General features: G+C 35.4%; 5 protein-coding genes across 12 annotated transcripts; 3 read left to right on the forward strand and 2 right to left on the reverse strand.

The window, feature by feature from the left end:
* Nucleotides 1-36: 36 nt before the first annotated feature.
* LOC104731197 (uncharacterized) lies at nt 37-3,706 on the reverse strand. Its single transcript, XM_010450499.3, has 12 exons — nt 3,324-3,706; nt 3,022-3,122; nt 2,849-2,928; nt 2,677-2,764; nt 2,227-2,581; nt 2,071-2,125; nt 1,898-1,979; nt 1,664-1,744; nt 1,480-1,563; nt 1,352-1,389; nt 1,149-1,212; nt 37-398 (listed from the first exon to the last, which is right to left on the reverse strand). The coding sequence occupies exons 1-12, from the start codon at nt 3,526-3,528 to the stop codon at nt 309-311; spliced, it is 1,323 nt and encodes a 440-aa protein (XP_010448801.1). The 5' UTR covers nt 3,529-3,706; the 3' UTR covers nt 37-308.
* Nucleotides 3,707-7,348: 3,642 nt separating this feature from the next.
* Nucleotides 7,349-11,365, forward strand: LOC104731200 (agamous-like MADS-box protein AGL19). Of its 3 annotated transcripts, none has more exons than XM_019234231.2 (8): nt 7,349-7,553; nt 7,718-7,930; nt 9,641-9,719; nt 9,883-9,944; nt 10,049-10,148; nt 10,771-10,812; nt 10,923-10,964; nt 11,057-11,365. In XM_019234231.2, exons 2-8 carry the CDS (start codon nt 7,749-7,751, stop codon nt 11,210-11,212), a joined length of 663 nt encoding a protein of 220 aa, XP_019089776.1. In that variant the 5' UTR covers nt 7,349-7,553; nt 7,718-7,748; the 3' UTR covers nt 11,213-11,365. The 3 variants fall into 3 exon arrangements, with proteins under 3 accessions (XP_019089776.1, XP_010448808.1, XP_087335163.1); XM_010450506.3 differs by having other exon boundaries at nt 7,350-7,553; nt 7,715-7,930; XM_087479037.1 differs by lacking the exon at nt 11,057-11,365 and having other exon boundaries at nt 7,350-7,553; nt 7,715-7,930; nt 10,923-10,976.
* A 356-nt stretch (nt 11,366-11,721) lies between these two features.
* LOC104731199 (putative serine/threonine-protein kinase At1g54610) lies at nt 11,722-13,876 on the forward strand. 5 transcript variants are annotated; one of them, XR_015574885.1, is made up of 6 exons: nt 11,722-12,060; nt 12,157-12,444; nt 12,523-12,840; nt 12,921-13,144; nt 13,242-13,424; nt 13,503-13,876. XR_015574885.1 is itself a non-coding variant. In XM_010450504.3 (6 exons), exons 1-6 carry the CDS (start codon nt 11,731-11,733, stop codon nt 13,821-13,823), a joined length of 1,668 nt encoding a protein of 555 aa, XP_010448806.1. In that variant the 3' UTR covers nt 13,824-13,876. The 5 variants fall into 5 exon arrangements, 3 of the variants coding, with proteins under 3 accessions (XP_010448806.1, XP_010448805.1, XP_087335162.1); XM_010450504.3 differs by having other exon boundaries at nt 11,731-12,060; nt 12,917-13,144; XR_015574884.1 differs by having other exon boundaries at nt 11,731-12,444.
* On the reverse strand, nt 13,801-16,490 carry LOC104731198 (dihydroorotase, mitochondrial). Of its 2 annotated transcripts, XM_010450501.3 has the most exons (9): nt 16,239-16,490; nt 15,991-16,058; nt 15,658-15,806; nt 15,224-15,405; nt 14,959-15,095; nt 14,714-14,879; nt 14,517-14,633; nt 14,268-14,428; nt 13,801-14,182 (listed from the first exon to the last, which is right to left on the reverse strand). In XM_010450501.3, exons 2-9 carry the CDS (start codon nt 16,024-16,026, stop codon nt 13,991-13,993), a joined length of 1,140 nt encoding a protein of 379 aa, XP_010448803.1. In that variant the 5' UTR covers nt 16,027-16,058; nt 16,239-16,490; the 3' UTR covers nt 13,801-13,990. The 2 variants fall into 2 exon arrangements, with proteins under 2 accessions (XP_010448803.1, XP_010448804.1); XM_010450502.3 differs by lacking the exon at nt 15,991-16,058 and having other exon boundaries at nt 16,239-16,485.
* A 136-nt stretch (nt 16,491-16,626) lies between these two features.
* Nucleotides 16,627-18,534, forward strand: LOC104731201 (magnesium dechelatase SGR1, chloroplastic). Its single transcript, XM_010450507.3, has 4 exons — nt 16,627-17,119; nt 17,281-17,454; nt 17,744-17,911; nt 18,001-18,534. Exons 1-4 carry the CDS (start codon nt 16,982-16,984, stop codon nt 18,322-18,324), a joined length of 804 nt encoding a protein of 267 aa, XP_010448809.2. The 5' UTR covers nt 16,627-16,981; the 3' UTR covers nt 18,325-18,534.

The following is an 18,534-nucleotide window of genomic DNA, read 5'->3' on the forward strand; positions in this document are numbered from 1 at the left end:
AAAGAGCTGATTCCACTGTAAAAAGGTATTCTCAAGTATATAAAATGATTCTATTTTAATTGAATTCAATTAAAATCTGTAACATATGAGCAAAATGAATTACAAAAGAGAAACAAACCATCAGAAAACATTTATGTAAAGCCAATTATAAAAAGAGAAACAAACAAATTCAAAAAGCTCTGATTGCTGGTTACTCTTAAAACATTTATGTAAAGCCAATAATTATTAAAAAAAGAAGATAAACGATAGTAAGATAAAGAAAGAAGAAAGACATACGCAGAAGTGGTAAGGGGCCAATGCTTCATGAGTTATATTTCAGATCGTCCATTTGCCCATATTAGGAATTCTTTCCATCTTTGTGTTGAAGAAGATATGTGCTTGAGGGTTATTATTGGTACCTGAAGAGATATATCACACAATTATTACACATCCTATCCATCCTTTAAACTGTTTCACTTAATTTGACACAGTTTCAATTGTAAAAGATGTACCATTTACACTAACATCTGGTGGTTTCAAATAAATTTTGAGAGTTTTGCGATTACTATATTATTATGCATCATGATCGTTCTTGTTTGATATTGCAGTCGTCCCATAAATTTACCCAAGAGTAAATCGTATTGGGTGGTTACTGCTTTCACTCTTTTTAAACCTTGGTATATATGGTGTGAATCTGGTTAATTGTTTTCATCATCAATGTATTCAGTAAAAACGCATATAAACCATATGCTGTTACCTTTTCCTTTTGTTTGTTTTTGTTACATTTTACTTTTTTTTGCTATCTTACTTTTGAGGTAATTCTTATGTAGTTTTTTAGTGTTTTGCTCGTTGTTTTAACTTTTTAAAGGTTTTCAAGGGTATAGCAGTTTGGTACAAGAGCATACTGCAGAAGAGGTCCTCGGTCATGTTCATGGGAAAACATAACAAAGGACAAGCAGAAGTAGGGAAACAAGAGAAAGATAAAATGGCATAAAGGTTCATCTCTTCTTATGTTTTGGGGAAAGCCACGAGAATGTACATGTGCTATAGAACTAACAGAGTATATATGAGAATGAGTTCTGTTTCTATATTTTTCTCTACACTTTTACGACAGTTTTTATATTCTGAGATGATATATCAGGACTTGCAAGTATTAAAGTCACCTATACCTCTGATCCAGTCTCTCCAGCCCAAATTTGACGCTGCAACTCCTTCGCCATTTGAAGATCCAGACTGCCATTAAAAACCAAAAAAAAAAAGACTAAGAATCTTAAAAAGATTATAGATGTAGAAACAAAGGGTGAAATAGTCTAAACAGATTGACTTTTTTAAGTCCTCAGAGATCAGAAGGTGTAAAGTAAGAGATATTTACTCATTATCATCACTGCTGTTGATTCCGGAGATAACATTCTGAGAAAGACAAAAAAAAAAAAAAAGGATCTAAATTAGTAAAAGCCATGTTCTATTATAACAAAAAGCAGAAGCAGGAGGAGTTCATACCTCAGTATCCCATTTTCGGCTTGTGCAACTGGCACGCTTGAAGACAAAGAAGTTACCAGTCATGAAGACAGAGTCGCCATTGATCTGAAAACCAAACCAAACCATTTGCAATCAGGAGACTTTGAAAATAGCAAAAATTCATCTTCTCTTTACAAGGACAGCTTAATACATAATTCTCAAATACCTGACTTAATCTCTCCCAAACCAAGCCTTGCTCCATCAGATAGCCTTGATCAGAAACCAAAGTAAAGAGTTTTTCATCATGCTGCAAAATGAGAGAGCAAAAGAAAATATCGAAATTAGAATTAACCTTCTAAGATATTATGTATAGACTGTTGAAATCACTTCCTGATTATCGATACAAAAGACTGGGAACAAAAAAAAAAAAACACTACAGCTTTACATATAAGTAAATAACCTTTATCATGGTAGAGAAGTGATCGTTGCGGTACAAGACACAAAGTTCATCTTCTTTAAGGTCATCTTCCAAGTTAAAGAGCCTGGAGGAAATGAAAGATCAATAATTATGAAGATATAACCAGTCTAGCCAATTACAGAAAATCTTCGTAAGCAAACAACAGAATCACGTACCCATCCCAAGTTAATTGACTGGCATTATCTTTCAAGAACTCTTTGATCACTTCACCTGAAAATTCAACCATGGTGAAGTTTTCTTGATCAACTTAGGAAATGTATGGAGTTATCTTTATCCACAATAGATATAAAAATGCATTTGTATGAGCTTACCCTCTTTTTGCGTGAGCCCATTTACATCTGAGGATTCAGACACAGCCTCCTCTGCTTCACCTGAGGATTCAGACACAGCCTCCTCTGCTTCATTTGAGTCTCTGTGAGTATCAAAACCAGATGCTTCCTTTCCAGATAATGTCAAGGCTCTTAACAAGGCTTCTTCTTCTTCAATATCTCCCTTTCGCAATCTACCATGCTCTGCAGACGCAGTAACCGACACAGGAAAATCAACAGAGCATTCCTCACTACTTTTACAGCTTGGAGCCTTAACAGTCTGTGTATCCAAGGCAGTAAGCTCAGTCATTAAAGCATCATAAGATCTGCCTCCAATTGCAGTAGCGATTTCCGAATCCTGGAGGTATAAGCAGAGGAAAAGCAATCATATATATCGAAAACTATTCCAATACTACAAATTGAAAAATAATAAAAACAATCATAATGATGTACCTCAGGATCAACTATCCATCCATGATACAAAGGAATACCAAGTGAACCGAATAAAGCAAGCTCAGGTGTAACCACAAAACCCTTAATGCTGCAAACAAGTAAAAAACATTATGATATTGGAGATTAAACAAAAGGTTGTAACATATCAACAAAAAAAAAAAGGAGGATTAACCTATCGAATTTAATATCGACATTTATTCCCTTTGCAAGGCGTTTGAGGAGCTCAACATCAATACACTCATAATCATTTCTCTGCCATGAGAAACAAAAATAGAAGATTAATACACTCATTCTGAGTCAAGATAAAGAGGAAAGAAGTGAAGAAGGTAAGTCAAGGATTATTACTTCACAGAATACGTCGGCCACATGATTCAGCAAATCATCTTCAGATACATCAACACAGCCAAAACCTAGATTTATTTCTTCTCTCAAGATAAGAACATTACCTGTAAAACAAAACAATTCACAAACAAGAACTTGTAAACAGAGAACCACAACGACGACGACGATGAACACAAAAACTCACAGATCTAATCCAAAGAAACGACAACTGAAACATCAATTTCACCCCTAATCAAAATCTACATTCTCCAATTCCGTTGCCTAATCAAAGATTCAAAAACCCTAGCGAGAGAAGAAGAACGTACAAATGGAAATGAGAGGACATGGTCCGTTCTTGTCTTGGAGTACGATACGCATCGATCGTCCTCGATACACAATCTCCTTCGTCTTGTAAAAGACTTGCTTCGGAGTTTCGTTCTTCTCCTTCAGTTGCGATTCTTGATTCGTCTCTTCCGCGGGAGGAGGGGGATCCGATTTCGGAGAAGCAGGAGGAGAATGATAGATCGCCATTGACGAAGACGGAGAAGGTTCACGACGACGACGATCACTCGAATTCGAGAAGTGCTTCTTTGAGATTTAAATCGTCTCGGAGAAATCGAAGAAGAAACAATTTTGTTCTCCAAAGAAGGAAGCAAGAAAGTGAGTATGGTACTAACTGACTTGGCTTATATATATAAAAGCATTGGGCGACGAGAAAAATAATAAAATTGATCTTTGAAGTAAACCAAACCGGAACTAAATCAAATCGTGATTAGTATGGTTTTATTAAACCGAAGTTGTTGTGACGGTTATTAAAATCTAACCCGTATCTCTCTTCTTTGGCTCCATCAAGATGAAGCGTATAAAATCAAATTTTCACTACTTGAACTACGGTAGACGAATATTTGAACTGATAGTGAATAAAAAAATTCTAACGATGGATTTTTAGAGATCAATCAATATATTTGAGGAGCTCCATTTACATAATAGAGTTTATAAATTTTATGAGGTTAATTAACCACGATAAATCCCTTTATAACTTTTCCAGTAATATATAATCTGAACCATAATAATAAATTAGCTCTTCCGTTATGCTAAGATCATCATATTAGACCACCAAGATCGTTGAACCAGCTTAGTGAAAGATAAGTAGAAATATGGGAAGACCTAATTGATAGATTAAGGAAGTTGGGAAAAGATAAGTAGACCTATTAGACCACCAAGATACTACTTTTAGATTAAATCATTACATTGATTCTCTCACTCTCGCAAAGTTTTTTTTTTTTTAATTTTTTTGCCATGTTTTCATATGGAAAATAAGTTATGATCTTATAGAGAAAAAATTACTTAATGTAAAAAAATTTCGTAGAATCATTCGAAGTAGCATTGTTGAAAAAAAGTTGTGATATTTTGAATAACAGTAGGTTTTAAGTAAGATTTTATAAATCATTGATTGAATAACAAGAGATTGTAAATTATTTTAAATAATTTTAGAAATTGAATAATATATAATTTTAGAAGACTATTAAAAATCACCAATTGAGTAACAACAAGTAATTTTAAAAATACTCTAAAATATAAATTTAACACCACTCTTTGTATTTTGAACTAGATTTACCCAAAATATTAATATCCGATATCTTCTTCCCATCAATGACCTTTCATATTGAGTTTATTGGGCTTGGACCTAGTGAAACCCTAAAAAACATGTATAGATTTGTTTTTAACAATCTTTTCAGATCTAGTGTGTGTTTGTTTCCTCAAATCCCTCCCTGTCGTCCAAGTGTCGAAAAACCATGGAGAAGGTGATGTATGAATTTGGCTTCGCTGCGCTCTGAATCAATTATTTCGTTTTCAGAATGTTTGTTTATTTAGAACCGTTGTTATCAAAATCGCGTTATACAACTTTTTTTTTTTTTGCAGAACCTGACTTTAATTGGCGATGGTCACTGGATCCAAGGATACGTAGATAACGAGAACGTCCATGTGCTTCGTGATGTTTTTCTTCTAATGGAGAAGTTTGAAAATCACTTCTGATCCCATAGGAACCATTATGTCGGCGAGATTTCATTCGAGGTCGTTGTTTCAGATGGCTCCAAGGGAGCCAAGATAAATGCTGATATAAAAAGAGAACTGGAGGCCCAAATGGAGATTGACCATCGCTTGGTTCTTCGAGATTTGAAAACCCGTAAGTACCTTCTCCCTTCATAAGTAAAATGATTAGGGATAGTTTCTGATTTAAATCCTTTTTAAATGATTAGGAATAGTTTGTGTTAAGTAAAATAATTAGGGATAGTTTCTGATTTAATCCTTTTTAAATGATTAGGGATAGATTCTGATTCAATTCTTTTTCAGCTATACTAAAAAAGTGAGTATGGGAGTAACTGACTTGGCTTATATATAAAGCATTGGGCGATGAGAAAGAAAAAAAAATTGATCTAGAAGTAAACCAAACCGGAACTAAATCAAACCGTGACTAGAATGGTTTACTAAACCGGAGTTTTTGTGACGGTTATTAAAAAAGCTAACCCGTAGTATCTCTTGGCTCCATCAAGATGACGCGTATAAAATCAATTTTTTCACTACTTGAACTACACGCGTAGGCGAATATTTGAACTGATAGCAGTGAATAAAAAATTCTAACGATGGATTTTTAGAGATCAATCAATATTTTTGAGGAGCTCCATTTACATGATAGAGTTTATAAATTTTATGAGATTAATTAACCACGATAAATCCCTTTATAACTTTTCCAGTAATATATAATCTGAACCATAATAATAAATTAGCTCTTACATTATGCTAAGATCATATTAGACCACCAAGATCGTTGAACCAGCTTAGTGAAAGAATAGTAGAAATATGGGATTACCTAATTGAAATATTAAGGAAGTTGGGAAAATTGGATGTAAACTATACTACTTTTAGCTAACCACACTTGTCATTATAAATCATTACATTGATTCTCTCACTCTCGCATAGTTTTCTTTTTTTTGTTTTCCATGTTTACATATGGAAAATAGGAAATGCATTTTGAATGCACATGTTGGTGAAAGGGATGTGGTCCTTCCTAGCGTGCGACACCTGTTCCGAGATATGGAAGAATAAACAAATGTTAGCTTACGTATTATTATTGTAAAAAAGCATCCAATAGTGGATAACCACTTGCTAATGCTAATTTTGCTTAGGTTATTAAAAATATTTAAAAAACGGGAAACGAATAAAGTAAAAAAAGCAATGAAGAAGAAGTGGTGTTACGAAGCGCATCAAACAAGAGTCGAAGCTATAGCTACCACGTGAAACCATGTACATGTGTCATTTTGTTGCTATCTAATTGGCCTTATGGGTCGTTGTTATAATTAACGTCGATTGTACGGACGTCCCGACGGGTTTGTTTTTTATTTAACTTATATCACAACGATTAAAGTTCTGTGCTTTTTTATTTTCTTTTGCGTAAAGTTTTCTGATTCATCTTTGGCATTAAAATTATTTGTTAAAACAAAAGTTTGTTTCAAACTTTCTCTGTAAGCTTATCTTATTAGGGGGCCATATATATGACGATGTGAGAGTCTTAGCACTATCATACTTTATGTATGTAGACTACTTACTTGATAAATACAAAGGAAGATTTATAGAGTCACGAAAAAGTACGTACGTTATCTTACACAAGTATACAATATATGCTTTAACCCATTTTGTGTACTCGAAGTCTTTTTAATTATACTAGAGAATATGGGTTTCGAGATCGGACGGTGTGCGGTTGGAGAGAAGAGACGATCAGACGGTGTGCGTGCGTAAGCACTTATTTGTCCGAGAGGAGCTGGCAAAGGGAACAATGATGATGGCTGCCCTCATCAGGTGCGCAATAGTTTAAAGTTTAAACCTATACTTTGACGGACACCGGATCTATAGGTTGTCGGTTAATCTGGACACGTGCCAAGATCTCCCCCATTACCTTCAATTTCGCCTTCGGTTCCCCCACACGGTTAAGCTGCAATTTACACACCAATCCATATATAAATATCTCCATTTTTACCTGAGTAGTAGTTATTTACCAAACAGTAATGATTATTGTTCATTGTCAGTTCATTGGGAAAAATTATTATTCTTACCCCGCCCACAATTATTGTACATGTTATTATTACTATTATTATATAAACACATTGGCCCTTCAGTTTTCATTTTTGAGTTTTTTACCAAAAGAAGAAAGAAATTGCGTAATGTTATTTCTAAAAATAAAAGTGATGTACTGCTATCCTAGCCAGGTCTAGCTAGGGTTATAGGCGTAAGAGAAAATGGCAAATTGTCAAATATATCAATCATATAGAGGAAAAAAAAAACTTTTTCTTTTTATATATATCTCTCTCTCTCTCTCTTTATTTTATTAGTTTTTGTTTTTCTCTCCTCCTCCTCCATCATAAATCTAGGGCTTTCCAAGAATCTGTAATCACATACCCTCTTCCCAAAAATCTTTCTATTTATTTTTTCTCTCTCTCTCTCTCTCTCTCCACTCAGCTCTCATATATACACAAAGAGAAAACATCAATCCAAAGAGGGTAAATCTCGAAATCCGTCTTCAGTTTTTGGTTGATTCTATTTATAGATCTTTTTCTTTATTAAAATGGTTAAATGAAAGATTGTTGTTGATGTTCTTGGTCACTATTCATTTTTTTTTTCTTTTGAGTTACATAAACTTTTCTTGTGTGATTTTAAACAGAAGATTTGGATAAGGAATCAATTAGAAGTAAAGGATGGTGAGGGGCAAAACGGAGATGAAGAGGATAGAGAACGCAACGAGCAGGCAAGTGACGTTTTCCAAGAGAAGAAATGGACTTTTGAAGAAAGCCTTCGAATTGTCGGTCCTTTGTGATGCTGAAGTTGCTTTGGTCATCTTCTCTCCAAGATCCAAACTCTATGAGTTCTCTAGCTCTAGGTATGTCTCCTTTTTGTTTTTAATTAGTCTCCGTGCTATCAGATTCGACTGAGATGCTAATCCGGGTCTCATTTACTCCGTAATTATATAATAGATTCGATGAATTTGCATTTGGTTATATGATTGATTATCAAGATCTAATCATAGAGATAATGGTATATATATATATTTTTTTTAAAGTAGATTGGAGAAAGAAAATGGAGTATTTTTTTTAATAGGATTAAAACTAATGATCTTATTTTCAATATGTAGTCACCAGATTTTTATGGCACTACAACCTATGATTTGTGTATAAATTTGTATGTACTTGGTTGTGAGCCCATCCACTTCTCGCTGTAGATGAGTTGATCTGTTTGACTTTCTTTATCAAGAGAGATCTTTTTGATATGGTAGCAGCTTTTAGTTTACAGATAATTGATACTTGTCCATTTAGACTTCAATGCTAGCTATGTAATATAGTTGCTTTTGTATGTATAGCAAATTAGCAATATCAAGTCTTTTTAAGTATAGTGTCGTTACTTAGTCAAATAAGGCCTATTTATATATGAACGATTCAGCCTATCTTCATAAATTAGGAAATTAGCAATACTTGGAACTAACACTAAATTTCCTTATTTAGACCGTGTGTTTGTGTGTTTGGCTGTTTGCGTGAGATTGATTTTACCATGGTTCAATATAGTTAATAGAATATGTATAGATATATTCCTACACATTATTGAATACTTTTACACACATGTTGGAAATATATGGATAAATTACTCATTTATGTGTGAACAGTCATGTGGTGAGTACATGTATTCTGGTATATACTTGATGCTTCTATATATATCGTATAAGTGTGAATATGCATTATCGATGTAAGTATAGATCTGTAAAAATGTGGCAACAAAGAGATATTTTGGTTCACTTTTTACCCACAAATAGCAGTGATGGAGTCAGCGCATGTGTGTAGATCAGAATTGTATATTCATTCTTTTTATGGTTTCTTATTTATTTATATTTTTTTGGGTTATTATGCTGATTTCTTTCGGTATAAATTTATGCTGATTAAAACATTAGAGTAGAAGGATTAGACACTTCAACATCGTAAGTGTACTTAAGTGTCTTTTGAGCAAAGCCAAAAGAAATTTAATCACGATTAACTAGGCACTATTAACCACAGAATCCAGTTGTGTTAACCCACTGTTTAATGTATTTTAAAGAATAAAGCTTATTAATATCTATGTAGATTGGAGCATGTCCATGTGCATCTATGTATATACATCTGTCTGTCTCTGTAAATGTGTATGTATAATATTAGCGCATTATGTTGTATCATAAATCTCAATATTGCTATTTACTATTTCATGCATTTTAAAGTAAAGAAACAAGCCTTTTGTTTTCATTTAACCAAATTTTGTTTTGAGAATATTTTGGTGTCGAAAGTACGTCATGTGTATATAAGATATGATCTCGAGAAACATCCTAACTTTTGGGAAAATGCAACTAACCATGCTTACGTATGATTCTCTCTGTCTCTCTTTTACACATTTTATGTATATAATCTCAATATTGTTATATATGAACTCACCAGAACTTTTTTTGATTCTTTGTTGTCACAAACATTCTGATACCATTTATAAGCTATTGGTTTTGCTTGTTCGGAATTTGAAGTGAAAACGTTTTGACTCCACATTTTCGTTTCTTTTATTTTTATTTGATTCTTTTCAGTATAGCAAAAACAATAGAACGATATCAGAGACGAATAAAAGAAATCGGGATTAACCATAAGGGAGATGCTAATTCTCAGGTAAAACTATATGCTCTTTTCCAAAATTTTCATTGTTATAAAATCAGTCCTCATTCATATATATTTTGGGTTTCACGCATTGCGGATGAATAATCTTTTACTAGATTTTTTTTGTGTGTGTGGTGGGTTTAAATGTTTCATACTACTATTGCGTACTTGACAGCAAGCGAGAGACGAAACACATGGCTTGACAAAAAAGATTGAACAGCTAGAGATATCTAAACGGTTTGGAACTAGCTCATATATAGTACTATCTTATGAGAAATTTTATATGGATTGTATTAGACACTAGCTAGTGTAAGGTATTTTGATTATAAGTAAATTTGCAGAAAATTGCTTGGGGAAGGCATTGATAAATGTTCTATCGAGGAGCTGCAACAGTTAGAGAATCAGTTGGAGCGAAGCTTGACCAGGATAAGAGCCAAGAAGGTATTATTTACAATTAAGTCCGCATGATATATCACACTAAATGTTCATATATGAAGTTTTTGAAAACATCATCCATTTCATTCATACATTCACATGCAAGCTCAATTTCCTATGATAAATGAAATTAGGAGTAGTTCTCGTTTTTATGCGATTTTGCGAATATGATGTTTTGATGATATGTTGTATTTTATGTTATATGTTATACACATGTTAAAGATATAGTCAAACCAAAAATTCAATTTGTTTGTACGTTATAAGAAAATCATAGGTTCTTTTAATTATTATGCCAATTGCCAAAACGTTGTTCTGTTAACCATCTAGCATACATACGTCTGATGTGATTGCGGTTTGTGTCGTTCCATGCATGTATTTATAACTGATATCATCGATATCATACTCAAGTCAGCATGGTTTGCATGGCCTTACTAATCATATATATTATCATCCATCCTCAAGTTAACATTGCAATAAAAATGAGTATCAGCGATTCAACTATATATGTATATCAGTATATGCATGCACTGATAGTGATAGTGTAGGATATATGTATGGTTTTAACGATTCCTACAGGATATATTAATGAGGAAAATTTGCTTACATCTCTCTGTATATTGAATTTCAGTACCAATTACTTCGTGAACAAATTGAGAAGTTGAAGGAAGAGGTAAATCAAAATACAGTCTTCTTTTTTCTTTTCTTTCTCTAAGTATTAGTGAGTACACCATATGTACTTTATAATGACATAAACTTATCTGTTCATTGTCAAAACCTTAGGAGAGGAAACTCGTCAAGGAAAATAAAGAACTGAAGGAGACGGTACGATTTTAGTTTATATATAGTTTTAAATGCTAATATTACTAGTATAAAACGTAAATGTGCTTCTGATTAAGAATTTTGTAAATTAAAAGTGGCTTGGAATGGGAGCAACAGTAGCATCATCGCAATCAACGTTATCATCATCAGAAGTGAACATAGATGACAATGACAACATGGAAGTGGAGACTGGTTTGTTCATTGGACCTCCTGAGACAAGACAATCCAAGAAAACCCCTCCTCAATACTAATCTCACAACTTCAAAACGAATGTATCAACAACCATCAACTTTTTTTTATTGTATCATATTTTCGTCCAAAATCTGTGATATTCAATAAATTCTAAACATAGTGTATTAATTTGTTCTTAATCAAGGAAGCTAAACTTGTTTGTTCTTCTAAAATTATGATATTGTTTCGTCTAAATCTAGGAATTTGGTTCTAAATCACAATGATCATCATAACATAAAAAACAAACCGAAGTAAACCAAAAAAGGTTAACCATTAGTTACGTAATCCCTAAATATGAAGAGAATAAACATGATTAGCGACATAGCATTTTCAGAGAGGGGTCCACGGCTAAGTGGTGGGATTGCGTACTGTCGCTTTCCGGCGAATTTGGTTCTATTCAGACATCTGACATTTCCTTTTTTCCTTTCACTTTCTTTTATTGTTTAGTTTACGTTTCTTTATTGCACTTTCTATATTCTCTCTATATCTTCTTCTGTAACAACTTCAGTGCCGTGGGTTTCAAGGCTTTTGCCCAAATATGGGTTGCATCTTTTCTTCTCGGAAAAAGAAACCGGCAACAAAAGGGTTGGCGGAAAGCCGTCCTCGCTTCCATACTCTTCCATCAGAAAGAAGAATGGCTGATGATGATGGTCATCATCAAACCCCAAAGGTTTCAGAATTGTTGAAGATGAGTGATATTTGTCCCAAGGAACTGAAGAGAGAAGAAAGCGTTCTTGTTGTTAATGTTCATCCTCGTACATCGGAATTAGCTGCCTCCGGTTGGCCATCTTGGCTTATCTCCGTAGCTGATGAAGCTCTTGTCGGTTGGATCCCTGGCCGTGAATCTAACTTCGAGAAGCAAGAACAAGTCTCTCTTTCTCTTTCTCTTTCTTTTTCTCTGTCGTTACCTTTCTTTGTTGATTCCCATTTGATAGAAAAGACATATTCTCTGTATTTGCAACAGATTGGGGGAGGAACATTCAGTAAGGTGTTTAAAGCTAGAGATCTTATTCGTAACAAGACCGTAGCTTTGAAGAGAATCCGGTTTGATCTCAACGACTCAGAAAGCATCAGGTGTATAGCCAGAGAGATCATAATCCTGCGCAAGTTAGATCATCCCAACGTCATCAAACTGGAAGGCTTAATGCTTGTAGACCACGATTCCTCTACCCTCTACCTGATCTTTGAGTACATGAAACATGACCTCTTGGGACTCTCTTCATTACTCGGTAACCAATTCTCAGAACCTCAGGTACTTTTAATCGCGTCTGTTCAAACTCTCTTCATTACTTGGTGTTAAATTCTCAGGTACTCTCTTCTTCTCTGTCAGGTTAAATGCTATATGAGGCAGCTCTTAAGAGGGCTTGATCATTGTCACACTAATCATGTACTCCATCGGGATATAAAAAGCTCAAACCTTCTGATCAACTCTAATGGAGTCCTTAAGATTGCAGATTTTGGGTTAGCTACGTTCTTCGATCCTCATAACAGTGTTCCCTTGACGACGCATGTAGCAACTTTATGGTATCGACCTCCTGAGCTTTTGCTTGGAGCCTCTCATTACAGTGTTGGGATCGACTTGTGGAGCACAGGCTGCGTCATAGGTGAATTATATGCTGGAAAGCCTATACTTCCTGGAAAAAACGAGGTAAACCATTACATTCCAATCAATCTTGTTCTTACTACAGAAGTAAAGTCTCAGAAACTTTTCTAAATATTCCAAGACAGATCAACTGCACAAGATATTCAAGTTGTGTGGATCGCCTTCAGATGATTACTGGACAAAACTAAAGCTACAACTGTCAGCTCCATTGAGACCCATGTTTCCATATGGATCACATATAGCAGAGACATTCAGAGATTTTCCAACTTGTGTTATTTCGCTTCTAGAGACTTTGCTCTCAATAGATCCAGATTTTCGAGGCACTGCAACTAGTGCACTCAAGAGCAAGGTGAGTTTGGATTGGGATCTTTACGTTTTCCACTGTTGAATGTTGGTTTTGTTGTTCTTATGACTCCAACTGATTAACTTCTTCCACCGTGAAACAGTACTTTAAAACTGAGCCATTGCCTTGTGATCCATCTTGTCTACCAAAATACCCTCCCAGTAAGGAAATCAACATTCAAATGCGCGACAAAACTAGAAAACAAGCTTCACAAGTTAGAAGAACAGACGAATCACAAACTGTCCAGCCAATACTTACAGATTCTTCTCTCACAAAACCTGTGCAGGTATCTCTAATCTTAGGTTTCTAAGTTTCTTGAGAGTGTTTTGGAAGAGATTCAAACTAAAAGATGATGTATGTGCAGAGAAAGTGCTCAGATTTCACGAGCAGAGACAATTCATTTACAAAGTCTTCCGAGGAAGAAGAGACTTCCAGACAAGTGCAAACATCCACGGACATGATAACTGAGGATGAAACTATAGCACAAGTCTCTTACACCGACCCATCTAGAGAAGACCAGAATCTAGGTGGATCAATGAATATGGAGGAACACATACCTTTGCCAATGAGTCCGTTTAGAGTTAACCCAACACCAACCCTGCCTAGCCTTTATGAGAATGGGACATCTTCATCTGGAGGAGTAGGCATAAGACCCACTCTGATTGAGACTTATACTGTCATTTAGATTAAAATGGAGAAACAAAGAGATTCAAACACAAAATAAACATTCTTGGTCAATATCTTGATTTTTAATCCTCAAATAATGCAGAGCATAACTCAGCCGCAAGAAAATCCAATCCAAAAGGTACACTGATTTGGGAGAAAAAAATTTGACAACTCCAAACCACCACATTAGTTCAACGGTTGCCACTGAAGAGTTTCTCCAGCAAACATAGGGACGATCTCTCCAAAGGAGAAGCTGAAAACGTCCGGGACCTTCCAAGGAGATTTCTTCAGTGTGATCTTTGACGAGTTTCTCGGGAGGCCATAAAAATCAGGTCCATTAAAGCTTGTGAAAGCTTCTAACTTGTCAAGCGCACCCGCCTGAATGTAAAAGAAGTAAAAGCTATGAACTTAAAAGGAAATCCCAAACCGGGAAAGTAAACTGTTTGAAGTTACAAAGTTTTACCTCATCGAAGACCTTAGCATATAAGGACAAGGCAACAGGAGCACTGTAAATACCAGCACATCCGCATGATGTTTCTTTTCTAGTCCGTTCATGTGGAGCACTATCTGTACCGAGGAAGAATTTCTTGCTTCCACTAGTTACAGCTTTAACAATGGCTTCTCCTGTACAATTAAGTAAACGCAATGACCTTTCAGAAAGCTGCTGAAAGAAATGAAATCTTAATGTTCTTATGAAAAGTGAAGAACATACGGTGTATTTCTCTTTTGAGAACCGGAAGACAGTAGTTGTGAGGTTGTAATCCACCTTGGAAAAGGGCATTTCTGTTGAGAAGGAGATGTTGTGGTGTGACTGTTGCACCCACAGACCCTATAATCAACAAAAGACTATGAGCTAGGCAGATTAGCAAAAACCAAAGGACGAAATGATAAGTAAGATAGTTACAAAACCTTCTTTGCAAGATTCAACAAAATTCACAGCATCCATGGTAGTGATGTGTTCCATCACTACTTTCAGCTGTGGAAGGCGTTGGATTAGAGGCTGCAGAACTGTCTCAATGAAGATTTTCTCGCGGTCAAAGACATCAATACTCGGATCTGTGACCTCCCCATGAACCTAATAAAAACATTCCTCAGACAGGACAGTATAAAAGACAAAAATACAAATCTAATAATGTGCTGTGTGATTTATTTACCAGCAAAGGCATGTTTTGTTTAACCATCTCTTCTAGCACCGGTAAGCATTTTCCAAAAAGGTCCGTGACACCATCTTGAGAGTTGGTTGTTGCTCCAGCAGGGTACAACTTAACCGCATAAACCACACCACTCTCCCCTAAAAAAGGAGCATATATAATATGAGCATAAAACTAAACAGTCGCAAGTAGAATCTCAATCTGAAAGATGAAAAATGTATCAGACCACATTGCAACATGATGGAAAAAAAGCAACAGGTGTACTTACTTGCAAGCTTGATCTCATCAGGTTGAGTTTTGTCTGTCAAATAAAGTGTCATAAGCGGATCAAAGCTGGTCCCAGATGGCAAAGCTTTCATGATAGATTCCCGGTAAGTAATAGCAGCTGCAGTAGTTGTAACAGGCGGCTTCAGATTTGGCATCACAATCGCTCTCTTAAAAGTACTCGCACTACACACATTTACAAGACACCCTTAAACCATCAAGTACAACACAAGCATCAACAAAATATAAAAAATTGTAATTGACGATCTCATACATAACAAACAAACAAACAATTGTTCCTATATCAAACACCAACAACAACCAAAACAGTAATGTGACAAATAGAAACACACACAAACAGTTATACTCAAAATCATACAGCTGCAAAAACAAAGCAAACCAAGAAAAATAAAACAAAAAAACAAAAATTGTCAGGACCTGTGGGGAACAACAGCCTGAAGAAGATCATTGTCACGGAGATGAAGATGCCAATCATCAGGTTGAGTGATTGTGAGTTCCATTCTTACTGCTCTTGGCTTCACTTTCTTACAAGATCGGTCAAACTTCAGTTTCTGAGATCCAAATCCCTAAATACAGAGAATAACACAAGACTTTTACAGACGCATGTGTGGACAACTATATGCTTTCTACTACATTTAAATAAAACTAAAAATTGAGTCACGTGGATTGAATAAAATGGGTAAGGTAAACTAAAAACAAAGACTCAAAAGCAAGAGTGAGGGGGAGGAGGAGGAGGAGGAGACACAGTACATATACACTACAAGGAGAAACCAAAGTCTTTATCATGTCAAAAATCTCAAGGCTTTGCAAGATTTCACCTGTTCAAAAAGGGTAAATAAGACAAAAGACATTCAACAACTGAACCAAACAACCATTGATTCGATTTTTACTCTAGTCTACAAAAGTTTCGATCTTTATTAGAAAAAAGCCACTAAATTGATGCAACCCCAGTTCATCAAATATTCGAAATAATGCAAAGACAACACTCATACACATACCAGATATATGAAGATGGCCTCAAGGGGACGAACGAAGAAGAAGAAGGTTACCACTGTTTAACGAATGGAGTCAGTCTCCGATGTCAGAATCAGTTTTGGATTAAAACGATGGCGTTTAGTGGTCTAATTACTAAACCGAGAAAACGAATGAAATTAAATTGAACCGGAACTAAACCGGACAGCTATGGTTCGGACTTCAGACAACTAAACTAACTACTTGTACATTAAGTAAAGAAAGGTTCGGTCAGTGTCGTCTCTTTGTCGAGACGAGATGGCTAAGTTATCCAAAATGACGGTTAGAGGCACCTGTTAGCCCCACCATGACGACACATGGATATTCTCATGCAAAGATTGGAGTACACGTGGCACTCTCTAGTGGTCAAGAAGAATACCAAAAGAGTGTTCAGATTTGGGCACGGAAGTGTGTAGCGTGAAGCAACCCCTTTTAAACACAAGAGCCAACCAAATACGCATCACCACAGAAAGAAAGAACCCTAAATTCCAGGAAAAGATTCAAAAACCAAAACTTCAAGCAATCAATCAAAAAGGAAAAAAAAAGCTCAAAATTGTAGTTTCTTTCATAAAGTTACAAGCTTTCTGATTGCGGTTTCAGTATACGAACACGCAAGAAATCGCGTGACCGTTTGGTTCCAAGGGCTTCTCTGTATATAGGGGTGATTTGTTTCCGTCTTAGTTTCTGTCAAAAATTGAAGCTTTGTGATTTGGTTTCAAAGAGAGTGGAGATGTGTAGTTTGTCAGCGAATCTGTTGTTACCAACGAAGCTGAAACCAGCTTATTCAGACAAACGGAGTAACAGTAGCAGCAGTTCGCTCTTCTTCGGCAATAGAAGATCCAAGAAGAAGAATCAGTCGATTGTTCCCGTAAGGATTTGGTTCTTTTTAATTTTTTTTTGTCTGTATTGATGGGAAGTTACGTCTCTTCTCATCTATGTCTGGATTCAAGGAAGCCTACAAATGATTCTTGAATCTAAGTAAGAACATAATTCGAATAATTTAAGGTTTCTTTTTGGATTTTGGTGCAGGTTGCGAGGTTGTTTGGACCGGCTATATTCGAATCATCCAAATTGAAAGTATTGTTTTTAGGGGTTGATGAGAAGAAGCATCCATCAACACTCCCTAGAACTTACACACTCACTCACAGTGACATTACTGCTAAATTAACGTTAGCTATTTCCCACTCCATAAACAATTCTCAGGTAAAAACACCTCCTTATGCTCTTTAACGTATCTACACATACAAACATAAACACCTCTGTTTCATGAGTGTAAGATTTTAGGGGATTGAGCATTTCAAGCAAACTACGCTGACTTATAATCTATTGTTAGGCTTTATATATCTGTATTTTGGCACTATGGTTTTATCCTATTTATATGTATCTATTGTCACCCAAATCTTTAACACTATTCCTAAGAAAGATTAATGTAATTCAGATTCATGGTTGTAGCAATTTGGAGAGGCTGATGTATATAAATGTTTGTGTTTAGTTGCAAGGATGGGCAAATAGGCTATATAGAGATGAAGTAGTAGCAGAATGGAAGAAAGTGAAAGGGCAAATGTCGCTTCACGTTCATTGTCACATAAGCGGTGGCCATTTCCTTTTAGATCTCTTTGCTAAGTTTCGGTACTACATCTTTTGCAAAGAACTACCAGTGGTATGTTTGCCAAATTCAAAAGTAACTTTTTTGTTTGTTTCATGTGTAAACAAATGTTGATTACTATGATTGTTTTTGGATACATTTAGGTGTTGAAAGCATTTGTGCATGGTGATGGGAACTTGTTGAACAATTACCCTGAGTTACAAGAAGCTCCCGTTTGGGTTTATTTCCATTCTAATGTCAATGAGTTCAACAAAGTTGAGTGTTGGGGTCCCCTTTGGGAAGCTACTTCACCTGATGGTCACAGAACTGAAATTCTCCCCCAGACTAAATGCGTGGACGAGTGCAGTTGTTGTTTTCCACCGGTTAGCTCGATTCCATGGTCTCATAGTCTTAGTAACGAAGGTGTTAATGGTTTCCCTGGGACACAGACTGAGGGAATTGCTACTCCTAATCCGGAGAAACTCTAGTTATGGAATTGCAAGTTTTTCTTTGGTTTATCGTAGTTTGTAAAGTAAAAAAAGGGAAATGGAAGATTCCTCTTGGTGGATCTAGTATTTATTGGTTTTGGTTATGGACCATTTGGTGTAGATAAATGTGGTATAGGTAAAAATAATTATTGTTTGTAGGTAAATAGCACAAAATTAAGTTAAAAAATACGTTTTTGTTGGCTGTGTCTA

The sequence above is a fragment of the Camelina sativa genome, chromosome 12 (genome assembly GCF_030686135.1).
Source record: "Camelina sativa cultivar CO46 ecotype springtype chromosome 12, ASM3068613v1".
Lineage (NCBI taxonomy): Eukaryota > Viridiplantae > Streptophyta > Magnoliopsida > Brassicales > Brassicaceae > Camelina > Camelina sativa.